The 23,267-nt window shown below is 55.6% G+C and overlaps 1 protein-coding gene across 1 annotated transcript in view; it reads left to right on the top strand.

The window, feature by feature from the left end:
• DNAH3 (dynein axonemal heavy chain 3) overlaps positions 1–23,267 on the top strand; it is a 192,778-nt gene that overhangs the window by 65,250 nt on the left and 104,261 nt on the right. Inside the window, exons 20-27 of the mRNA XM_059692029.1 lie at positions 5,135–5,249; positions 8,321–8,437; positions 10,443–10,622; positions 11,923–12,059; positions 15,097–15,298; positions 17,005–17,097; positions 21,873–21,983; positions 22,929–23,043. Coding sequence (XP_059548012.1) covers positions 5,135–5,249; positions 8,321–8,437; positions 10,443–10,622; positions 11,923–12,059; positions 15,097–15,298; positions 17,005–17,097; positions 21,873–21,983; positions 22,929–23,043 — 1,070 coding nt within the window. The remainder of the gene's footprint in view (positions 1–5,134; positions 5,250–8,320; positions 8,438–10,442; positions 10,623–11,922; positions 12,060–15,096; positions 15,299–17,004; positions 17,098–21,872; positions 21,984–22,928; positions 23,044–23,267) is intronic.

Genomic DNA, 23,267 nt, shown 5'->3' with positions numbered 1-23,267 from the left:
CTGCAGAGGACTGTCAGGCAGCTGGGTTCAGGTCTAACCCATACACATGGTTCCCAGAATGTCGTCCAGCTGCACTGTCGGGACCTGGGGGCTGGTTAGGAATGCATTTCCCTATGCCCACCCCTGTCTGCAAATCAGAAATTGGGGGGGTGGCCCTGCAACAGTCCCAGTCAGCACTGTCTGTGGGGGAGCCTCTAGCCACAGATAGCAATTGAGCCCTTGAGATGGAGTGATTCTGAATTAGATGTACTGGAGGTATAAAATACAGGCTGATGTCAAACTCACTAAGAAAAACAGTGCAAACTATCTAATAAGTTTTAAAATGGAGTATGTGTTAGGAAGATATTTAGATGTATTGAGATACAGAAAATAATTTATTAAAATTAATTTCACTTGTTTCTTTTTACTTTTTTAACTTTAAAGTGACATATTGGTTACCATTATATCTGGGATGGGCAAGGCTGCTCCGGGCAATTGTGACACCTGCTGGACTGGGACTCTCTCCCCACATGCAGCACCCACCCTCCAAGGTGCTCCCAGGCCCCCAAGGGTCTCTGCCTCCCCAATGTTCCGATGCCCCTGGCAACTGTCACCCTGGCAACTGTCAGTGTAAGAGTTTATTGTAAGAGTTGATTAGAGTTTATCTGAGCCAAACAGAGGGCACGCCTGGAAGCAAGACCTGGACAGACTGAGAAAATGCTCCCAGCGGGAGATTTGCAGCTGCATTTGTGCTCGTGGAATTAGGAGGCTGCGTGGAGGGGAAGGGAGCAAGGCGGTCAGTGACAGGACAGTCAGGCTCCGCTGTCCTGAGGGGGTGCGCTTGAGTAGGCATTTCAAAGGCGTTGCCCTGGGTGCCCAGAAACTGGGCGGGGCCTACTTAGGACAAAGGTCAGCCTGTCACTGAAGCAGTCAGGGGCCTGGGAGTGACACCCACCATGGCCCGCCCAGCTGGGATTTGTGAGCCCATCCCCTGGGAGGCCACGCCCCGTCACTGGACTCGCCAGAGTTGGAACAGAGCCCCCAGTACCAGCATTGCTGTCCTGATGCTTCTTGTGCTAAAGGGCCTCTTTCCCTCAGTAAAGTGTTTCCAAGAAATACCAGCTGTTGCACATTTATGCTGCACCAAGCATGGATAAATATTAACCAACCTACCATCACAACAACCACCTATTCTAGCTAATATTATTATTTGCATTTTACGGAGGAAGAAATAAATTGACTAGAGAGTCCATAACTAGTCAGAGGTCACAGCTAGTCACTGAGTGAACCACGCCTGGAGGCCAGCCTGGCTAGTTAGCCACTCCCTTCACCTGCAAAGCAAGCCCCTGGAAGGAGGCAGACAGCAGACACACCGGACTCTGCCCCTCACGCCAGCATCCAGCTGTGGCACATCCAGCTGTGCCGACACCTGCCACGTGGTTGGCCTCTGTGCCTCGTCCCCTTGCCCGGAGACAGGTGACTAGCATTGCTGCGAGGTGATGAGATGGGCAGGTAACCAAACCGACCTGTTCGCAGCTACGCCCTCTGTGTGAGGCGTGGTGGTTCCTGGCCCCGCTGTCGTGCACTCCTGCACTCTGCCACAGCCCACGCCAGGAGCTGCTTTAGCACACTTGGGTGAGGTCAGTCCTTTTTATATACATTTTGTTTAATTTGATATTTTTATTGATTTGATTTATTAAGGGAGAGGGAGATAGAAACATCAATGATGAGAGAGAAACATTGATCAGCTGCCTCCTGCACACCCCTCAATGGGGATGGAGCCCACAACCGGGGCATGTGCCTGGGCCAGGAATTGAACTATGACCTCTGGGTTCATAGGTCGATGCTCAACCACTGAGCTACGCCTGCTGAGCTGGGTACGGTCAATTCTTGATAGACTTCATGGCCTCCCAAGCTGGTTAATCCCTCCCCTGTGCAATTATTGCATAAGTAAAAGTCAGATGGTTTGCAAGCATTTTATATTATTTCATTTCACCAGCAACCCCTCATTTGGACAGATGGGACCTAAGGCCTTTCGAGGGACTTGGTCACAGCCACACAGCCAGCCTCTGCTTCTCATACTCACCGGGGTTGGCACCGCCTTTGTGAATTATGCCCTCAATGCACACTCACTGTGGCCGTCTCCCAAGAAGGCATTCAGGATGCTGGCCGCTCTGCGGAGGGCCTGGGTCACTGCCCAGCACCATCTGGGCCTCAGCTCTGCTTCGTGGCCCCCTTTGGCTGAGAGGGTAGACGCCACAGTGTGCGAGGAGGAAACACCCGTTAGGGGTCAGAGGACCCAGCGTCTAGGCCTGGCTCAGGCTCCCCAGCTGGGGCCTTGGGCTGACCTGTCAGTAAAGACCGTGTGGTCTCGTCTGCAGTCAAGGGTGTCAGGAAAGCATCGCTGAGGCCGTGAGAGGGGTTACTCCTTCCCCTGCACGGACTTGGCTTCCCAATGTCTGTCCACCGCGGGGCATAGGACCCAGACCTCCGTGTGGAAGCAGGACAAAGGGAGTGTGTCCCTTCTCTCCCCCCACTTCCTGGGAGCAGGGACCATGGTGGGTGGACTGATCCCTCCCTGCCCCCCCTTTTCCATGGAGCAGGGGCCATAAGGGGTGGACTGTCCCCTCCCTCCCCTTTCCATGAAGCAGGGGCCATGAGGGGTGGACTGTCCCCTCCCCCCCTTTTCCGTGGAGCAGGGGCCATGGGGGGTGGACTGTCCCCTCCCTCCCCTTTCCATGGAGCAGGGGCCATAAGGGGTGGACTGTCCCCTCCCTCCCCCCCCTTTTCTGTGGAGCAGGGGCCATGGGGGGTGGACTGTCCCCTCCCTCCCCTTTCCATGAAGCAGGGGCCATGAGGGGTGGACTGTCCCCTCCCCCCCTTTTCCGTGGAGCAGGGGCCATGGGGGGTGGACTGTCCCCTCCCTCCCCTTTCCATGGAGCAGGGGCCATGAGGGGTGGACTGTCCCCTCCCTCCCCTTTCCATGGAGCAGGGGCCATGAGGGGTGGACTGTCCCCTCCCCCCCTTTTCCATGGAGCAGGGGCCATGAGGGGTGGACTGTCCCCTCCCCCCCTTTTCCATGGAGCAGGGGCCATGAGGGGTGGACTGTCCCCTCCCTCCCCCCCTTTTCCGTGGAGCAGGGGCCATGGGGGGTGGACTGTCCCCTCCCTCCCCCCCTTTTCCGTGGAGCAGGGGCCATGGGGGGTGGACTGTCCCCTCCCTCCCCCCCTTTTCCATGGAGCAGGGGCCATGAGGGGTGGACTGTCCCCTCCCTCCCCCCCTTTTCCGTGGAGCAGGGGCCATGGGGGGTGGACTGTCCCCTCCCTCCCCCCCCTTTTCTGTGGAGCAGGGGCCATGGGGGGTGGACTGTCCCCTCCCTCCCCCACTTTTCCGTGGAGCAGGGGCCATGGGGGGTGGACTGTCCCCTCCCTCCCCCCCCTTTTCTGTGGAGCAGGGGCCATGGGGGGTGGACTGTCCCCTCCCTCCCCCCACTTTTCCGTGGAGCAGGGGCCATGGGGGGTGGACTGTCCCCTCCCTCCCCCCCCTTTTCTGTGGAGCAGGGGCCATGGTGGGTGGACTGTCCCCTCTCTCCCTCCCTTTTCCTGGGAGCAGGGGCCATACTGGGAGGACCCAGCATAGCAGGGAAACAGCGGTCGTTGTTTTTTAAAGGTAAGGATAGGAGGTAGAGCAAAAGCCATCACATAAATGAACAGAAATTCCAAGATGCACATAAGGAGGACGAGAGTAGTTCTGGGCACAGGAGGAACAATAGGAGGAAACAGCCGTGGGAAAGGAGATCTGCGTTACCGGTTAGCACAGTGGCTCTCACGGGGGACATTTGTTACTGTCACCCGGAGTTCCATCTCTCTGTCCCCAGTGGGAGTGGGGTCCTTGGGGCTCTGCTGGAAAAGGCATTTCCAGGGCCCCCACGGGAGGAGGAGATGTGGTTGAAGGCTTTATTTCATGGAGTCACATTCCTCGGGTTCCAAAGTCCCCTCTCCCGCGACCCAGCTCTGACAGGGCCAGCGGAGACTCCAGCAGAGCTGAAAGCCCAGCCAGCGTCCAGGCCGCCTCCCAGCAGAGCCGCCTGATGTCGCCTCAGGCTGGTCACTGTCCATTAGGCCAGTACATGGGGTCACCTGGCGTGGGCCGCGTGGGCCGCATAGGCAAGGGCAGGGCGTGCGAGCCTGCAAGCCGGGAGTGGGTGAGCAGCAAGAGAGGGGGAGTGCTCCTTTGTCCAGGAGTGAAGTCTCTTAGGTTTCATGCCCTGGCAGTGGCCATGCCCATTCTGGCCACTGACCTGTTCCCAGTGTGACTGACAGTGGGCACCTCCCCACTGGGCATGCGTCCATGTCCAGTCCCTGCCCCAGCGACAGCGGAACAGACCTGGGCGTGATCCCTGCAGCCTCCTGGGGCCCCGGGTGGATGGCGGCCTGTGGGAGTGCCCCCCCTGCGCGCCTGCCTGTTAGTCACACCCAGGTGGTTAACAGTGTCTCCGTGACTGGCAACAGGTGGGCAGGGCAGCCGGCTGTGGCGCCCCGTGAGTAAAGGCCGGGTGGTGGCTACCACCCTGCAATGCTCAGGACAGCCCGCAGCCGGAACCAGTGGCTCCCGTGGGTGGGCTGGGGCGGCTAGGACAAATGCCACAGGCTGGGCGGCTCAAACAGCAGACATTTATTTCTTCACCGTCCTGGGGGCTCGAAGCCCATGAGCCAAGTGTTGGCAAGTTTACTTTCTCCTGCGGCCTCTCTCCTCGGCCTGCGGCCTCCTCTCCCCACGTCTTTCATTCCCAGGGTCGTTCCTCTCTGTGTCTGTCCTTTCTCCTCCTCTGATGAGGACTGTCCTGTTAGATTCGGGGCCCTCACAATCTCACTTTAACTTAACTACTCGCTAAAGACCCATTTTCAGATGGGAGACCTGCCCTTCCCAGGCCCAGGCGCTGGGGCTAGGACCCCACACACGCCCGTGGGGGGCGCAGTTCAGCCCTAATACAGCCCAATGCCAGGGCGGAGGCTCGGGAGCAGGTCACCTGGGGCGCTGGCAGTCCTCCAGGAGGAGTTCAGGAGAAGCAGGGCTTCCAGCGGCTTTTCTACGGGAGCTGAGCGCCCTTGGCCTTTCCCTCCAGTCACGCTGCTGTCCCTGTCTTCCCTTCCAGACTGGAGCCCATTGGAGCCACCGCCAGCAAAGAATACTCCCTGGAGAAAAACTTGGAGAAGATGAAGTCGGAATGGGTCAACATGGCATTCAGCTTCTCGAAGTACAGGGACACGGTGAGTCTCAGCCACCGTCCCCAGACCCGGGCCGCCCTCCCCAGACCCGGGCCGCCCTCCCCAGACCCGGACTACACTCCCCAGACCCGGGCCGCCCTCCCCAGACCCGGACCGCCCTCCCCAGACCCGGGCCGCCCTCCCCAGACCCGGGCCGCCCTCCCCAGACCCGGACTACACTCCCCAGACCCGGGCCGCCCTCCCCAGACCCGGACTACAGTCCCCAGAGCCGGGCCGCCCCCCCCCCCAGACCCGGGCCACCCTCCCCAGACCCGGGCCGCCCTCCCCAGACCCCGGCCGCCCTCCCCAGACCCGGGCCGCCCTCCCCAGACCCGGGCCGCCCTCCCCAGACCCGGACTACACTCCCCAGACCCGGGCCGCCCTCCCCAGACCCGGACTACAGTCCCCAGACCCGGACCGCCCTCCCCAGACCCGGACTGCCCTCCCCAGACCCGGGCCGCCCTCCCCAGACCCGGCCGCCCTCCCCAGACCCGGCCGCCCTCCCCAGACCCGGGCCGCCCTCCCCAGACCCGGACTACACTCCCCAGACCCGGGCCGCCCTCCCCAGACTCGGACTACACTCCCCAGACCCGGGCCGCCCTCCCCAGACCCGGACCGCCCTCCCCAGAGGGGAGGCCCTCGGAATCGCAGCAGACTCAGAGGGCCCCGAACAGCGTTTTAAAAACTTTTTTTCTGAGACGTAATCGACACAGACCATTATACAGGCTTGAGGTGTGGGGTGTGTGTGGATATGTTCACCTATCGCCATCTCACCCCCGGCACCACCTCGCAGCTCTACAGTCCCCTGTTCCCTCTCTCCTGCGAGGGAACCCTTAGGATCGGCCTCTCAGCCGCCTGGACGGTCAGCACAGGGCCGCTCACTGTCAGCACTGCAGCCATCGGAGCCGGGACTGTGTCTGTTCCCTTCCCCTGGCCACCCTGAGGGTTGCATTTGCAAAGGAGAAATGCCTTTTGATTCAGAGCAACAGGCAGAGCAAGCCTCCTGAATTGCCTCTCCTGGGACACCCAGCCCGGCGAAGTTGCCTGGAGTAAACAATACTTAGCGCTTCTCAAAAAAAAAACAAAAAAAAAACTCAGTAGGTTCTCCCTCTCTCCGCCCCCAAAGTGCCTGGACATCTGTATTTTTAAGGCGCCCCAGGCTTTCTAATGTGCAGTGTGACTGAGAGCTGAAACCCTAAAGCAGGGGTGGGAGTGTCTGGCCTGCGTCAGGGACCCACGAAGTCATCTGGTCTGGCCCTGCATTAGGGGTGAGTTCACTAAATGTTCGACCAAAGAGAGCAGGCTCATTTTTAAGTGGATAATTGTGTATGGCCCGAGGATGATGTCACAAATGTCCAAATGGCCCTTGGCAGGGGTTCCCCGCCCTAAAGGCTCCCACATCCCTCCTCCCCGGAGGCCTCAGGTGCTCTTTTCTCTTCTCGCCCCTTCAGTTTCAATAGTCACAAGGCCTTGATTTCACCTGGATAAGCCAGTGGCAGGGAGGGAATTGGGGGCCTCTCCCACCAGGACCAGGCGCCTGGCCCGCAGGTCAGGTGCGCTGCACTGTCTGCCTGGAGGAGGCGCTCCTGGAGGCGGTGGGCTGAGGCGAGGAGTGAGCTGGGAGACCTGGGAGCAAGGTGTCGCCCAGGGCAGCTATAGACCAGGGTCAGCACAGGTTAGACACCCCGCCCAGTGCAGAGCGACTAGTAAAAGGTTGGTGGGCGAGAAACAGCCTAGCCCCCACTTAGCCACCAGATGTGGGCTTGAAGGAAGTGACAGCAGAGAGAAAGACAGGCCTGCGGCTGGGGACAGAGCCGGTCAGCCTCTGGCCACGGTGGCCTCGGAGGAGGAGGAGTGTCGTGCACGGGCCGGACCGGCCCGTCGACTGTGGCCCAGAAACGCACTGGCAGCGGCTCCCGAACCTTCGAACCGAACCTTCGCGGTTCCTGTTGCCTTTTGTGTCATGAATGACGTCCTTTCTTCATGGTTCCCCTCCCCAGAGCAAAAGAAATAGCGCACAGCTCTGTTGTTATGTAATTAGGTTCAAACAGTAATATCCGTGTCCTGTCACCTTCACTGTTGGAAAAAACACGTAGAAATTTGTTAACGTAAAAACATTCAAACCTGTAAAGGGTTTTTGTGAGTTTATTTGAGCCAAACTGTGGACGATTGCTGGGAAGCAGAACCTCAATGGAGTGGTGTAGTGCTCCAGAGAAGGCGGGTTACATCTGTATTTACACATTGCAATCAGAGGAGGGACGGAGGTGGGTTACATGAAGTCAATGGTGATAGACTAGAGAGGCGGGAGGAAGCAAAACAGGGGGTGGGCCTGGGATTGGATAGAAGTAAAATGATGGACACATACTTAGGTGGGTGCAGGATCAATTAACATGATAATGAAGGGATTTGTGGTCTCTGTCCTGGCGCCCAGCACATTAGGTTGTGCCCCAAGGTCCAGAAAAAGGGAAGTTACAAGTTACCCAGACATTTCTAGGGTATGTTATCAAAGATGCAAAAAGAGACATAGGCCCAGTTAAGGTAAAGGTTGACCTTGTCAGTGAAGATACTGGCCTAGGAGTGACTAGCCACCATAACTGCTTCTAGTTTAAGTTTAATTTCAGACCGTCCTTTGTGGTTATTTTAGGTCTGAGTTTGCAGGACCGCCACACAGCCTCCCCTGAGCCTGTCAGGTTAGCATGTGGCCCCTTTCATCCACAAATTGAAAGAAACCCATTTGTATTTTCTTTTTAAACATTCCCAGTGATTTGCTGTGAGTTCACTGCAGTGCCCTGGGCTCCTTGGCACACAGTTTGAGAACCACCATGTAGGCCTGGCCAAGCTCCTGGGCAGGGCCCCTGTGGGCGGCAGGGAAGGGCGGAGCTCTGGGCTTGGGCCACGATGTGATTTCTGCCACGGAGATGGAAAGTCTGTGTCTTTAAGAACATTTTCAAGGAAGAAAATAGAAATTCCATCCCCGTAAGACACGGGTTCCTGCCTCCCTGGGTGGAGCTCTGGGCTCCGTGCCTGTGTGCCGGCCCGTGCGTGGCTCTGACGGGGCAGATGTGTGTCTGCAGGACATGAGCATCCTGTGCGCCGTGGATGACATTCAGCTACTCCTCGATGACCACGTGATAAAGACACAGACCATGTGCGGCTCCCCCTTCATCAGGCCGATAGAGACCGAGTGCCGGGTGAGGCGAAGGGGGCGGTTTTGTGACATCCGGGCGGCTCTTGGTTTCTTGGAGGAGGGAGGGAGAAGGTTTTTAAGTTCATCTAACAAATTTATTGTCTTCTCCTTGGAAAAAAGTAACACATGACTAAAAGCACGAACCATCCAAGTAAGCATGTTGCGTGCTGAGCCTGTGCACGTCTGCCAAAAGGAAACGTGAGATGGTTTGAATGTACCAAGTAAAAATGCACTGGAAAGTATGTGAGTGCCAGCCGAGCTAGCGCACTCTCGAATGTAACCTGCCGGAGGCTAGGCATGTGGCTCATTGTGTCCTACGGCAGAGGCTAAGGGCAAAGCTCCTGAAGCCAGACTCCCTGGTTTCAAATTCTGGCTCCCTGCCTATGAACCTTGGGCAAGGCTCTTACACTGTGTCTCCATTTCTGCATTTGTAAAGTGTGAGGTGTGGTAACGCTTCCATCATAAAACTACCTGATTAAGTTAGTTTTCACATGCATGAAGCACTCAGCCCATCCCTGGTTATAGTAATAACTAGGGGCCTGGTGCACGAAGATTTGTGCACTGGTAGGGGGGGCCGTGGGGGAGGGGGTCCCTCAGCCCGACCTGCACCTGCTCCAATCTGGGAGCCCTCAGGGGAGCCCTCTCCAATCCGGGAGTTTCCATCTGTCTTTGCACTCATATGAACAAATTGTCTGAGACCCCAACCCAGTTTGGTTTGTTGCTCACAGAATAATAGAGGCTTTTTTTTTTCTTTGCTTCATTGGTGGAGATTTCCTGGAAGTTTTAGGATATCTTCCCTTTAATTTTTCCTAGACACTCTGATTTTACTTATGTCTCTCACCTTTGCTTTCCCTCCATCCCAACCACAACAGTAACTTGCTCCAGGCTCACTTTGCTCTAGGGCAGTGATGGTGAACCTTTTGAGCTTGGCGTGTCAGCATTTTGAAAAACCCTAACTTAATTCTGGTGCCGTGTCACATATAGAAATTTTTTGATATTTGCAACCATAGTAAAACAAAGACTTATATTTTTGATATTTATTTTATATATTTAAATGCCATTTAACAAAGGAAAATCAACCAAAAAATGAGTTCGCGTGTCACCTCTGACACGCATGTCATAGGTTCGCCATCACTGCTCTAGTGTCCAGGAGATCCATCTGCCACCAGAACTATGATTCCCAGCATTCCTGGTGCTCCCTGCACTCTGGGCTTCTGCTTCTGGTCCTGGGGCTGCCACCAAAACTACTATTCCCAGAATTCCTGGTGCTCGCCACGCTCTGGTTTTTCTCTGACCCAGGGAGCCATGTTCCCCCAAGCTGCTGGCTCTCCCACTCTGCTCTGTGTATGCAAATTATCCGCCATCTTTGTCGGGTTAATTTGCATATTCACTGCTCATTAGCTGGTGGGTGTGGCTTGAGCATAGTGGAGGGATGGCTAATTTGCATGTTTCTCTTTTATTATATAGGATAATCCTATATAATAAAAGGCTAGTATTCAAATCGACCGAACTGCAGAACAACCGGTCGCTATGATGTGCATTGACCACCAGTGGGCAGACACTCAACCCAGGAGCTGCCCCTGGTGGTCAGTGTGCTCCCACAGGGGGAGCACCGCTCAGCCAGAAGCTGGGCTCATGCCTGGCAAGCGTAGCACCAAGGATGTCTGACAGACGGCTTAGGCCCGCTCCCCATCAGTTGGACATCCCCTGAGGACACCCAGACTGCGAGAGCGCACAGGCCAGGTTGAGGGAATCCCAGGCCTCTAGTTACATACAATAGTAATATATGATCATTATTATTGGTGTTACCATTATTCCACCAGAATGCAAGCTCCATGAGGGCAAGGACACCCTTGTTTCACTCATTGCTGTATTCACATTGCCTAGAACGGTGACCAGAACATAGGGGCACTCAACAGCGTTTGTTAAACAAGGGAATGAGTGAATAAACAGTTGTGTGATGCGGGGTGGCAAGTTAATGACTCAGATATAAAATGCTAAATTCGCAGAAGTGGGAAGAAAAGCTGGTCCGCGTGCAGGACATTTTGGATGCTTGGTTGAAATGCCAAGCCACCTGGCTGTACCTGGAACCGATCTTCAGCTCCGAGGACATCACAGCCCAGATGCCAGAAGAGGGCAGGAAGTTTGCCATTGTGGACGGTTACTGGAAATCCCTCATGTCCCAAGCCGTAAGCTCCCCGCGCCCGGCACCTCTCCGGGCGGGAGCGGGCTGCCACACAGATGCTCCTCATTGTGCGTTGTCGCCAGGCCCCTTAAAACTTGTCGGTAACCTAGAGTTTTGCAAATTTGATATTGTATATTTCTTCCAATTTCAAAAGTTGTTATTAAAAGTTTAAACGTGGGTATATGTAATATAGAAAATGGAGGCCATGATAGCCCCCCTCCCCAGAGGTGAGCTCTAGCAGTTGTGTAACTTAGCTGTCATGCCGTGAGGGGAGGACTGTTTATTGCCAGTAAAGCTTTTACAGATGGAGAATCCTTTCAGAATTCAAATAATTGTTCATATTCAGTTATGCGGATATTTAACAAATGTTTATTCAGTACCTACTCGGACCCAGACATTGTACTAGGAGTCAGAAAAACACTTGAAGATGACAAGAATAAGATATCTGCCTTCATAGGATTCCCTGCTTTGTGAGGAGACAGACTTAGATACATAAGAGCTATAATGGAAGTTACGCACGAAGATTTTAGAAGGCAGAAAAGTGACTTACTGCCCTGGGCACGTCAGAGAGGCCTCCAGGGGATGACATTGGGAACAAGCCTCAAGGTGTGAGTGCACTGGGTGGACAGTATCAGGGAGATGAATTTTTTTCCTTTTGGAAGTCAAGTATGCTCAAGTTGGGGTGCATTTATAAAGAATTTGCCTCAAGGGAACTTACCTGCCCTGCTGTTTGTAGGATGAGTTAAGTGGTAATTTATATCACTCGGCCATCAGAGCCACTTTGCATGATATCCTGCTTCCTCTGACTTCATATTAGCTGAGAGTTTGGGTTGCGAGTAATAGAAACCCTCAAGGTAGCGTAAACAAAAAGACCGAACGGGTGTCTTGTGGAACCCGCGGGCGGGAAGTGTATAACGGAAGCTCTGGGCCCAGCGGTCCGCAGGAAACCCTGGAGTGCCCTCTCCATGCCGGCTTCCTCCCTCCTGCAGGCCGGCGTGCTCCGCCCCCCTCCCCGCCCCTCCCTGGTCACAGCATGGAAGCTGATCTGCACGCAGCTTCAGGGGCCAGCCACACGAGTGAGGGTGTCCTCATCCGAATCCCAAAGCCCAGCAGTGAAAATAGCATTGGCTTGGTTGGTTCAGTTGCCCACCCCCGTCCCAGTCAACCCCAGCCAGAGGAGCAGGGCGCTGCTATCTGAGCGCTCTCCCTTTGGGGCTGGGAGACACTTTGCTGGGTAGGGCATCGTCAGTGGAGGCGCTGGTCACACCCTCATGTAATGGAGTCCTGTCCTCTGGCGGAACCAGGTGAAGGATCCCAGGGTCCTGATGGCGGCCGACCAGCCCCGCATGGCTGAGAAGCTCCAAGAAGCCAACACTCTGCTGGAGGACATCCAGAGGGGGCTGAACGATTACTTGGAGAAGAAGAGGCTGTTTTTCCCCAGGTACTGGTTACTGCCCTTGGGTTTGGAATGGCCTTCCTGACCCGTACGTAGTGGAATGAAAGTTTTCACGCTGCGAGTTGGCTCCTATCTGGTCCATGTTCTTTCCGGGTTTCCCATGCCCTGAGACAGCTCTCAGGGCTGAGGGTGTTCATGACTGGTACTTAGAGGGAGGTTGAATGGGCACCAGGGGGCCAACTCCACACTTTGGCCGACCAACATGGTCAATACCCACCCAGGGGAGTATCATCATCGTGCTTAAGGGCCCGGACCTGGGAGTTGAACAGCCCTTAGTGTGAGTCCCAGCTCTTCCGCTCTGAGTCCATCCCAGCCGCGGTTCTCCCAGTAGGAGAGATGGGACAAGGCCCTGCCTCCTGCACCTGCTGTGCATTTCAATTGCGACAAAGCATGTAAAGCAGCCAGCTCCCAGACCACGTGCTCGAGCACTGCCAGCTAAGTGTTTGGCTAGCGGATGTTGTAGTTTCTGGTGGGTATGTTTACAAATATTTGACTCTTTTTCCCACAAGAACCAATGTTCTTCCGCATACAGGCCAGGCGGGTCCCAGGAAGGAGGGTCCTCACCCCTGACCATCTGTCACGTCTCGCTGACCATGCGTGGTCGCTCCGTGGCACTTGATTCTAATTAGGATACAAGTTTGATCCTAACTTGCCTTTAAGGAACGCACACCTTAGTGTCCCCTACATGGAGACAAAGTTAGTTCTCTGCTTTCCACCCCAAAAAGTGGGTTGTTTAGGATTCAGAAATGTCCTTAGCGTCTACTTAAGGCAGTCAGTATTGTCCAGTAGAACTTGACTCACTGACAGAGATGCTCTACCTATACATGGGCTGCCCAGTGCAGTAACTGTGAGCCACATGTGGCTATCCAGCACTTTAAATGTGGCTAGTGTAACTGAGAAGGAAAATTTTAATTTATTTAGTATTCTTTTTAAAAATATATATTTGTATTGATTTCAGAAAGGAAGAGAGAGGGAGAGAGAGACAGAAACATCAATGATGAGAGAGAATCATGGATCAGCTGCCTCCTGCATGACCCTACTGGGGATCGAGCCTGCAGCCCAGGGATGTGCCCTTGACCGGAGTCAAACCCTGGACCCTTTAGTCCTCAGGCTGATGTTCTTCCACTGAGCAACAGCAGCTGGGTTATTCCGTATTCAGTTTAAAATATATTGCCGAAACCGGTTTGGCTCAGTGGATAGAGCGTAGGCCTGCGGACTGAAAGATCCCAGGTTCGATTCCGGTCAAGGGCATGTACCTGGGTTGCGGGCACATCCCCAGTGGGAGATGTGCAGGACGCAGCTGATCGATGTTCTCTCTCATCGATGTTTCTAACTCTCTATCTCTCTCCCTTCCTCTCTGTAAAAAATCAATAAAAATATATTTTAAAAAAATAATAATAAAATAAAATAAAATATAAATAGCCACCGGTGTCTAATGCCTTTATATTGGATAACACAGATAAGGAACCTCTATTGGAAAGCACAGAACTTGGGCAGAGGACATTTCTAAGACTTGGGCTTCTGGTCCTATACCCATGACTGCTGTTCCTCATAAAATGCAAGCACAGTACTTACCATGTTCAGGACGTGCTCTGAGTGCTTTGTGTGTATTAACTTGGAACTATTATTTTTATCTCCACCTTATAAATGAGGAAACAGTAACTTGTGAAAAAACATAGTACTGGTAAGTGGAAAAGCTAGCATTCAATTCCAGGTTGTCTGGATGAGATATTTACCTTTTCTGAGCCTCATTTTCTTTCTAAGTGAAACGCACACACATCTCAGTATTTCTGTATGCCTTCTTATGGAATAAATTTAAGCACTCAGCATGAGGTTAGGTGCAAATATTGTGGCCATTTTTGTAATCCATCCTATACAGTGAAGACGCTAATCATATGGTCCCTTAATTATGCACCTTTCAGCCTAGTGGTCACTGTAGAGGTTTGTTCCTCGAACATTTTCTGAAGGATTTTGGTGGCTGCCTTTAGGCCTAAGCAAGAGAATGAAGCGATTGTATTATTTGTACATTTTAAAAATTCTATTTTTAATCCTCACATGAGTATATTTTTTTCCATTGCTTTTCAGAGAGAGTGGAAGGAAGGTAGGGAGGGAGGGAGAAGAGAGAGAGAGAGAGAGAGAGAGAGAGAGAGAGAGAGAGAGAGAGAAGACCGAGGCTGCCTCCCAGGGGCTCAGGGAACAAACCACAACCCAGGTACATGCCTTTGACCAGAAATCGAACCTGAGACCCTTCAGTGGGCAGGCCGACGCTCTAACCACGGAGCACACTGGACAGGGGTTATTATTTGTCATTTCAAACAAGATAAAGGCGCTGCATGAAGTAAGTGCGCTATTAACATGTGCTTCCCTTCTACGCCTGTCACGCCTGGAGACGAGGAAAGGACAGCGCCTGTCTCCCCCCGAGGGGCGCTCAGCACTGACTGCGCAGGAGTCACCGGGGGTTTGTTTTTACTTTGTAATTGAATGCATCGGGGAGACAGTGGTTAGTAACATGACACAGGCTTCAGGTGTTCAATTCTGTAACCGTCATCTGTGCGTTGTAGTGTGTGTTCACCACCAAAGTCCAGTCTCATTCTGTCTCCACTTATCTATCTCCCCTCTGCAGCCTCTTCTACCGCCCCTCCCTGGGGTTTTAAAATATGCAGATTCCCAGACCCAACCCAGGTCAGTTCTATATGGATCTTTGCAGTAGAGCCTCGGCATTAGAATTTCAGAACAAGGCCAGAGGTGACTGTGAATGCGGCCAAGGCCGAGAGCCAAGGAAGCCCCACCCCAGCCCCGCCCTGCTGAACGCAGATATTCCGGGGCCTCTGCCTCGCCTCCTGGTTCCTCTTGCTCTCAGAGTCCAGCTCCTCCCCGTCCTCCCTGCCGCAGCTGGACCTGGTGCGGGAGTGTCCTCAGAGAAGACCCGCACAGCGGTCTGCGGGCCCCTCCCTGTGGGGAGCAGAGCCGTGGAAGGGAGTCTGGGAAGGGACTCAGTTGCCTGCTCCTTGCTCTGAAACAGGTTCTTCTTCCTGTCGAACGACGAGCTGCTGGAGATCCTGTCGGAGACCAAGGACCCGCTCCGCGTGCAGCCGCACCTGAAGAAGTGCTTCGAGGGCATCGCCAGGCTGGAGTTCACCGACGACTTGGAGATCGTGGGCATGATCAGCTCGGAGAAGGAGACCGTCCCCTTCAAGCAGATCATCTACCCGGCTCACGCCAAGGCAAGCCTCTCCCGTGCTCGCCCTCCCCGCAGCAGCAGAGCAGAGGCAGAGACACTGCTTCGGCCTGCAGGCCTGGCTCGGTCCCGGGGGGGCACGGGGGCTCCACAGCTTGATGACTGGGGACGGGAGGGAGCCCCCTTCCAGAGCCCCGTCTGCCGTCTCCGCGCTGGGGAGCACCTGCCTCCTGTGCACACTGAGCTGTGGGAGGGCTTTACCCAGAGGTGATGTGGAGGCAGGCGCAGGAGTCAGATCCAGGCGGGTGCGTTCGGATTTCCACGGGCAGAGTCCGGTTCAAAGTAACTCGGTTAGGCAGCTGGCTGGGCAGGTGTCTTCAAAGCTCAGTGAAGCGTGGAGCCAATGCCACTTAACGCTGAGCTTTATGCGTGTGTCCTGTACGCGGACTAAGTGTGACCCGCTTCCGCTCCTGCCGGACGGACAGTGCGTGCATGGCCGGGGGCACCCTCGCCTCCCCTTGCCATCGCGGCTGCTTCTGCCACCCGAACCCCAGCCAGCTCAGCAGCCGCAGCCAGCAACCACGGGCGGGAATTGTGGGACCTGGTGACTGGCTGCCTGTTAGTTACCTGTGGGGCTTTGAAGGAAACCAGATGCCCAAGTTCCACCCCAGGTCCCACCCTGGAGCCCGCTGGGGCAGGAGGCAGGCCTCTGTGCCTGGTTTGGGTTTGGGTTTTCGTCTCCAGATCGTCCCAGGGCACCGCAAGTTTGGGAACCACAGGAATAAGGAAACAACTAAAACCGTTCATTAGCAATCAGTGTACTTTATTAACTGAAATAGAAATGCCATTTCCTCCTGAGACGTTATCTGTTTCAGAAAATAATATGAGAGAAATGCATGTTAAAACCCCTTATTGCACCTTTTACAAGACACACACTTCCAAGAACACAGGAAATAACATAAAACAAATAGTTGAAGAATATTGGCTCAAAGGGGAGTGTGGGGGGAAGGTTTCCTCTACCCTCAAGGTTATGTCAGCTGGTCTGTAATCAAATAAACATAAGCTAGACTAAGAGGAGAAAATAATCAAATCTAAGCCCACATGTGAGAGTCAGAGAGCCCACGTATGTGAGAGGCTCAGAGACAGTGTGGGGACCGGCCCACTGGAGGTTCTGCGCTAGGGATGAGGTGGGTGCCTCGGGCTGCAGGAGGTCGGTGACGGGCAGCTTGCCCAGCCGCAGAGCGAGGGAAGAAGTCATTGCTGGCAGTCCTCATCCGGGCCAGGCTCCTGATTTAAATTCTTCCAGATAATTAAGGTAGGGGCAGAAGTTTCTCCTGAACTTGCAGGATCTTGCCTTTAGCTCAAAATAAGTCACACACCAGCCCTAACCGGTTTGGCTCAGTGGATAGAGCGTCAGGCTGCGGACTGAAAGGTCCCAGGATTGATTCCGGTCAAGGGCATGTACCTGGGTTGCGGGCACATCCCCAGTAGGAGGTGTACAGGAGGCAGCTGATCAATGTTTCTCTCTCATCGATGTTTCTAGCTCTCTATCCCTCTCCCTTCCTCTCTATAAAAAAATCAATAAAATATATTTTAAAAAATAAGCCACACACCACGAGGCACATGTTGGGGTGGCTGGTTCTGAACCCCCAGGGGAGCAAAGCACACCCTGGCCTCCCTCCAGCCCTGTTCAGGGGGGACGCTGGCTCTGCTGGGCCTCTGCCCGGGCTGACCTCCGCCCGTCTCGCCCAGGGCATGGTGGAGAAGTGGCTGCAGCAGGTGGAGCAGATGATGCTGGCCAGCATGCGGGAAGTCATCCGACTGGGGATTGAGGCGTATGCCGAGGTAAAGGGCGATGGGAACAGGCCAGCGTGTTGGTACAGCAGCAAGGACATTGGGGAGAAGGTTTCTGTTTATGGAATTGATCGGGGTGACAGTGGTTAATGGTGATCTATTTGTTGACGGTGCAGAATTCCAGAATATCATCTGTACATGGTATTGTGTTCAAGTCTCTTCCCATCACCATTACCCTGAACGGGTCCTTCTGACCACTCCTCCATCTCCATTGGAGCTCACTCAGTCCTGTCCCCCCTCTACCTCTCACTCCTCCCCTGTGCACCTGCCCCCCTATCCTTTCCCCGTGCACCTGCCCCCCTTTCCCTGTGCACCTGCCCCCCCTTTCCCTGTGCACCTGTCTCCCCATCTCTCTCTCCTTTCCCAATGCACCCTCCCCGCTTCTCCCTGTGAGCCCAGCTGGTAAAAGGTTTGCAGTTAGAAGCAGAGGACACCGAGAGGCCTCTGCAAGCTAGTCCTTTCTGGGAAATAAATTGATTGATGGCAAGAGCCCCTTCCCATTCAGCATCCCCCAGGCTTGTCTTTCAAGGACACAGCCCCTGAAGGCCCAGCTCATTGAGCCCCAAAGCCTGAGGGGACTCAAGGAGCGAGAGGCCTAAAGGAAAAGAACCTTTTCAGCCAGTTAACTCTTCAGCCATTTCCTCACAAACAAACAAAAGAACATTCAATTACCATCTTCCCACTGAGGTAAGGGGCTGGCCTGCTGGTCCTCTCAATGGCATTTGCTGGTGATGAAAGGCCAGTCCTTCCTCTTAGGCTGCACTTAGACAGGCCTGTGAGCCGGGAAGTGGAGCAGGGAAACTGAGGCAGGCAGCTGAACAAACTGCAGAGCAATGACAGCAGATACAGGTCCCCTCCCTAGAGATGACAGCCAGGTCCAGGAACGCAGCAAAATCAGGTGGGCAACACCAGGACCAGCTGCAATGACTGACCACCCGCTGCCCTGGCCCTGACCAATCAGTGGAAACTAGGGCCCTGGAGGGACCCACGCCCTGGAGGGGCCCACATACTGGAGGGGCCCACATACTGGAAAGACCCATGCCCTGGAGGGGCCCACATACTGGAGGGGCCCACATACTGGAGGGGCCCACATACTGGAGGGGCCCACATTCTGGAGGGGCCCACATACTGGAAGGACCCACGCCCTGGAGGGGCCCACATACTGGAGGGGCCCACATACTGGAGGGGCCCACATTCTGGAGGGGCCCACATCCTGGAGGGACCCACATACTGGAGGGGCCCACATCCTGGAGGGGCCCACATCCTAGAGGGACCCACATACTGGAAGGACCCACATACTGGAAGGACCCACATACTGGAAGGACCCATGCCCTGGAGGGGCCCACATACTGGAGGGACCCACATCCTGGAGGGGCCCACATCCTGGAGGGACCCACATACTGGAGGGGCCCACATACTGGAGGGACCCACATCCTGGAGGGACCCACATACTGGAGGGACCCACATACTGGAGGGACCCACATCCTGGAGGGGCCCACATACTGGAGGGGCCCACATACTGGAGGGACCCACATCCTGGAGGGGCCCACATCCTAGAGGGGCCCACATACTGGAGGGGCCCACATACTGGAGGGACCCACATACTGGAGGGGCCCACATCCTGGAGGGACCCACATCCTGGAGGGACCCACATCCTGGAGGGGTCCACATCCTGGAGGGACCCACATCCTAGAGGGGCCCACATACTGGAGGGGCCCACATCCTAGAGGGACCCACATACTGGAGGGGCCCACATCCTGGAGGGGCCCACATCCTAGAGGGGCCCACATACTGGAAGGACCCACATACTGGAAGGACCCACATACTGGAAGGACCCATGCCCTGGAGGGGCCCACATACTGGAGGGACCCACATCCTGGAGGGGCCCACATACTGGAGGGACCCACATACTGGAGGGGCCCACGCCCTGGAGGGCCACCCGGAAAGCTGATGAATATTCTGCTGAAACCTCCCTGAGACCTCCCTCAGGGCCCTCCCACTAGAGAGAGAAAAGCCTCAAGACAGAAGACCCAGCTTGGGCCCTCCCTCTGGGGAGCAGCCTGTGCCATTCCCTCCCCCCTGTCCTTCCCCCACGGGCCACATCCCTAAACTCTAAGACACCCCAGGAAACTTCAGCCAGGGGAGCAGTGGGCAGCAGTAGCTCATCCTAGGCCCACCCCTGACCCTGTCTCAGCCCCCTTTTCTCCTATTTCCCCGGCTCTCCTGTTGCTGCTGCTGTGCTAAGCCCTCCTGCTTCACTGTCCTGGCCTGAATCAACATTCCCTCTTAGTCACCTGACTCGTGTTGTGACATGTTTCCTGCACAGAACCAAGAACCCATACACTGTAGGCCAGTCCTAGGCAGACCCGCTCAGGGTCAGGTCCCCTGGACGGTAACATCCTATCTAATAAAAGAGAAACATGGCAATTAGCCGTACATCCGCTACCCTTCCCGTTGGCTAATCAGGGCAATATGCAAATTAACTGCCAGCCAAGATGGCGGCCGGCAGCCAGGAAGCTTGAAGTTAACATGAGGCTTGCTTGCTTCAGTGACGGAGGATTCCAACGTTCCCCGCCTGCCACTGCCGGCCTCTGAGCTTGCAGTTTGAAACATTGTTAACAAATATAGAAGCTAAACAAAACCCCAGAAACCTGCTTTCAGCCAGCCGGGATCTCAGAGCTGGAGTTGATACAGTGTTTTGATTATAGAACCCAAACAAACCAGATACCTGCTTTCAGCAGCAGAGGTCTCAGAGCTGGGGACAGAGCTAATGCTGGCCCAGAATAAAAAAAGAAAAAAGAAAAAAAGGAGCAGTTGGGAGCTTCAGTCACCATCCAGCCTGAAAACAGCCCTCAGCCCCTCATCCAGACTGGCCAGGCACCCCAGTGGGGACCCCCACCCTGAAGGGTGTGTAACCAGCTGCAAACAGCCATCATCCCCTCATCCAGGCTGGCCAGGAACCGCAGTGGGGACCCCCACCTTGATCCAGGACACCCTTCAGGGCAAACCAGCCAGCCCCCACCCATGCACCAGGCCTCTATTCTATATAGTAAAAGGGTAATATGCCTCCCAGCACCGGGATCAGCAGAGCCGAGAGGCCTCCCGACACCGGGATCAGCGTGACAGGGGGCAGTGCCCAAACCCCCTGATCGCCCTGCGGCTCTGTGTGTGACAGGGGGCGGGGCCACAACCTCCCTATCCGCCCTGCTCTGTGCATGACAGGGGAAGGCGCCCCAACGCCCTGATCAGCCTTGCTCTGTGCCTGATAGGGGGGAGCTCCCCAACTCCCTGATCGCCCTGCGGCTCTGTGTGTCACAGGGTGCAGCACCCCAACCCCTTGATCGGCCCTGCTCTGTGTGTGACAGGGTGCAGCACCCCAACCCCCCCCCACCCCCCTCATGGGCCCTGCTCTGTGTGTGATGGGGTAGAGCCATAACCTCCCCATCGGCCCTGCCCTGAGTATGAGAGTGGTGGTGCCCCAACCCCCTGATCAGCCCTGCTCTGTGGGTGATAGAGGGCGGCACCCCAACCCCCTGATGGGCCCTGCTCTGTGCATGACAGGGGTGAGTGCCCCAACCCCCTGATTGACCCTGCTCTGTGCGTGACAGGGTACGGAGCCCCAACCGCCCTGATGGGCCCTGCTCTGTGCGTGACAGGGGGGAGCTCCTCAACCCCCTGATGGGCCCTGCTCTGTGTGTGACAGGGGGTGGCACCGCAACCTCCCCATCGACCCTGCCTTCAGTGTGACAGGGGGCGGTGCCCCAACCCCCCAATCGGCCCTGCTCTGAGCCTGACCAGGGGCTGCACCTAGGGATTGGGCCTGCCCTCTGCCACCTTGGAGCAGGCCTAAGCCAGCAGGTCATTATCTCCCCAGGGGTCCCAGACTGCGAGAGGGCACAGGCCGGGCTGAGGGACCCCCTCTCCCCCCCCCCCCCCCCCAGTGCACAAATTTTTGTGCACCGGGCCTCTAGTATTCTAAATAAAAATTAAAGAAAGCCCTGCCAGATGGCTCAGTGGTTGAGCATTGACCTATGAACCAGGGGGTCATGGTTCGATTCCCTGTCAAGGCACATGCCTGGGTTGTGGCTCCATCCCCAGTATGAGGCCTGCAGGAGGCAGCCAGTCAGTGATTCTCTCTCATCATTAATCCCTTCCTCTCTGAGATCAATTAAATATTTTTTAAAATTAAAGAAAACCTGCTGCCTGTATGGAGTTATTCCATGCAAGTGCCTGCATAGCAAGCGCCAGCAGGCTTTCTGTAAAGGCCCAGCCCGTGAATATTGCCAGCTCCGAGGGCCACCACGCGTTTTGTCTTTGCCTTTGGGGTGACATGTGAACAGTGTGCACGGCTGTGGTGCAGTTCACCTTCATTTACAAAAGCAGGTTCGGCCTCCGCCAGCATTGGCCTGATTTACAGTTAAAAAGGAGTGGGGGCAGCGTGACTGAGAAAACGGGGGGTGGGGGGGCGGCCCGCAGTGTTAGCAGCCACTGAGAGCAGCTGTGAGTACTGGGCACCACCCGGCTACAGCCCGGAGCGTCCCCAAAAGGAGCAGGAAACAAAAAGCTAAGAGTCGCTGAGATCATGGCTGATTTTTTTCTTTTTCATAAAATTCTGGGAGGAAGACAACTCAGTGATGCCAGAGGTGCCAAGCCTTGTGGCGTGAGGGAGGGGCAGTTCGGGTGGTGTTCAGAGCGAGATGGGGGTGTTGTTAGAGAGGGTTAAACCGCAGGGTGGATGGATCTATGATGTGCCTGCTGATCCCCAGGTCTCCCGTGACCAGTGGGTCCTGCAGTGGCCGGGCCAGGTGGTCATCTGCGTCTCCTCCATCTTCTGGACCCAGGAGGTGTCTGTGGCCCTGGAGGAAAGGACTCTGCCGGTAAGGCAGCTGTGTGAGCCTATGGGGGGCTCCCCTGGGGTGTGAATGACATAAAGGAGCCTGTTTTCTAAATAAAACCATCAGTGTGACATCCACCCCGGGAGACCACAGAGCCAGGCTCGGTGGGGCCTGTGGGCCGAGAGTGTGGGGTGGGCTCCCCGGAGCGGGCCAAGCGCAGCGGCTCCGTCCCTCCCAGACAGTCCTGGGCCCGGATCCCGGCGTCGACCAGCCTCCGCCTCCAGGGTCAACCTGGCAGAATGTCCACCAGCCAATCCTTTTCCTTTTTAAAATTTCGTTCTTGGTTTTTCAGTCTTTATTTGAAAGTAGTGCCAGATGTACATATAATGTTGAAAAATAACACAAATAACCCAGGTGCCCTTCATCCAGATGCACCACACACATCTTCCACGACCACGCACAGGGCCGAATGGCCGCCGGCACTGGGCAGACAGTGGGCCCTCCCTGCAGCCTGCACTCGTGGCTCTCTGTCTGGTCCACGGTCCTCCAGGCTCACGTGCCTATAGGCACTTAGTTTTCACATCGCCCATGTCTCCTTTCATCTCAAAATGTCCCAGGCTTTTCCTGGTAACTCAGATTTACTGTGTAACTGATGCACAGTAGAGCTCACCCTTTTTCGTGTCCAGTCCTGAGTTTTGGCAAACACACACTCTTGTGCAATCCCCATCTCCTCGTGCCCATCTCAGCCAGGTCCCCCCCTGCTCCAGGCGCCGTGGTTTCCTCTCCACAGTATCAGTGAACTCGGATCTCGCGGTACCTGGCCACTCACGTGTAGAACCCGCTCGAGGTCGCTGACTGGAGTTGAGGAGAGGGGCTGAGGGGTGACGCCCGGGAGCCTGGCCTGGGCCATGGGTGTGGCAGGTGACGCTGCCCTAGGCCACCAGGGAGAACCCAGCTCGACGCTGTCCCCTCCCGTGTCCCTGCCAGGACTTCCTGAAGAAGTGCAACGACCAGATCGCACAGATCGTCCAGCTGGTGCGAGGGAAGCTGAGCAGCGGGGCTCGCCTCACCCTCGGGGCCCTCACGGTCATCGACGTCCACGGTGAGCGCCCGCCCGGCCTCAGCTGCACCCTGTGGTGGGAGCAGCCCGCCGGCCTTCCCTCCTGGGTGGGGCTTGGGCCTCCTTTGGGGGAGAGGCTCCGAGGGTCAGCTGGGGAGGAGAGGCGCCTGCGCTTCTGGGCGGGCCTCTCACTGAGCCACGGGCACAGTCTCTGAGTCGCCCCTGGAGCCGGTCCTGCACTGACCGGAGCGAACGTTGTTGAATGC

The sequence above is a fragment of the Myotis daubentonii genome, chromosome 4, assembly GCF_963259705.1.
Source record: "Myotis daubentonii chromosome 4, mMyoDau2.1, whole genome shotgun sequence".
Classification (NCBI taxonomy): Eukaryota; Metazoa; Chordata; class Mammalia; order Chiroptera; family Vespertilionidae; genus Myotis; species Myotis daubentonii.
The sequence above is the reverse complement of the archived record's forward strand: the minus strand, read 5'-3'. Positions and strand labels throughout refer to the sequence as shown.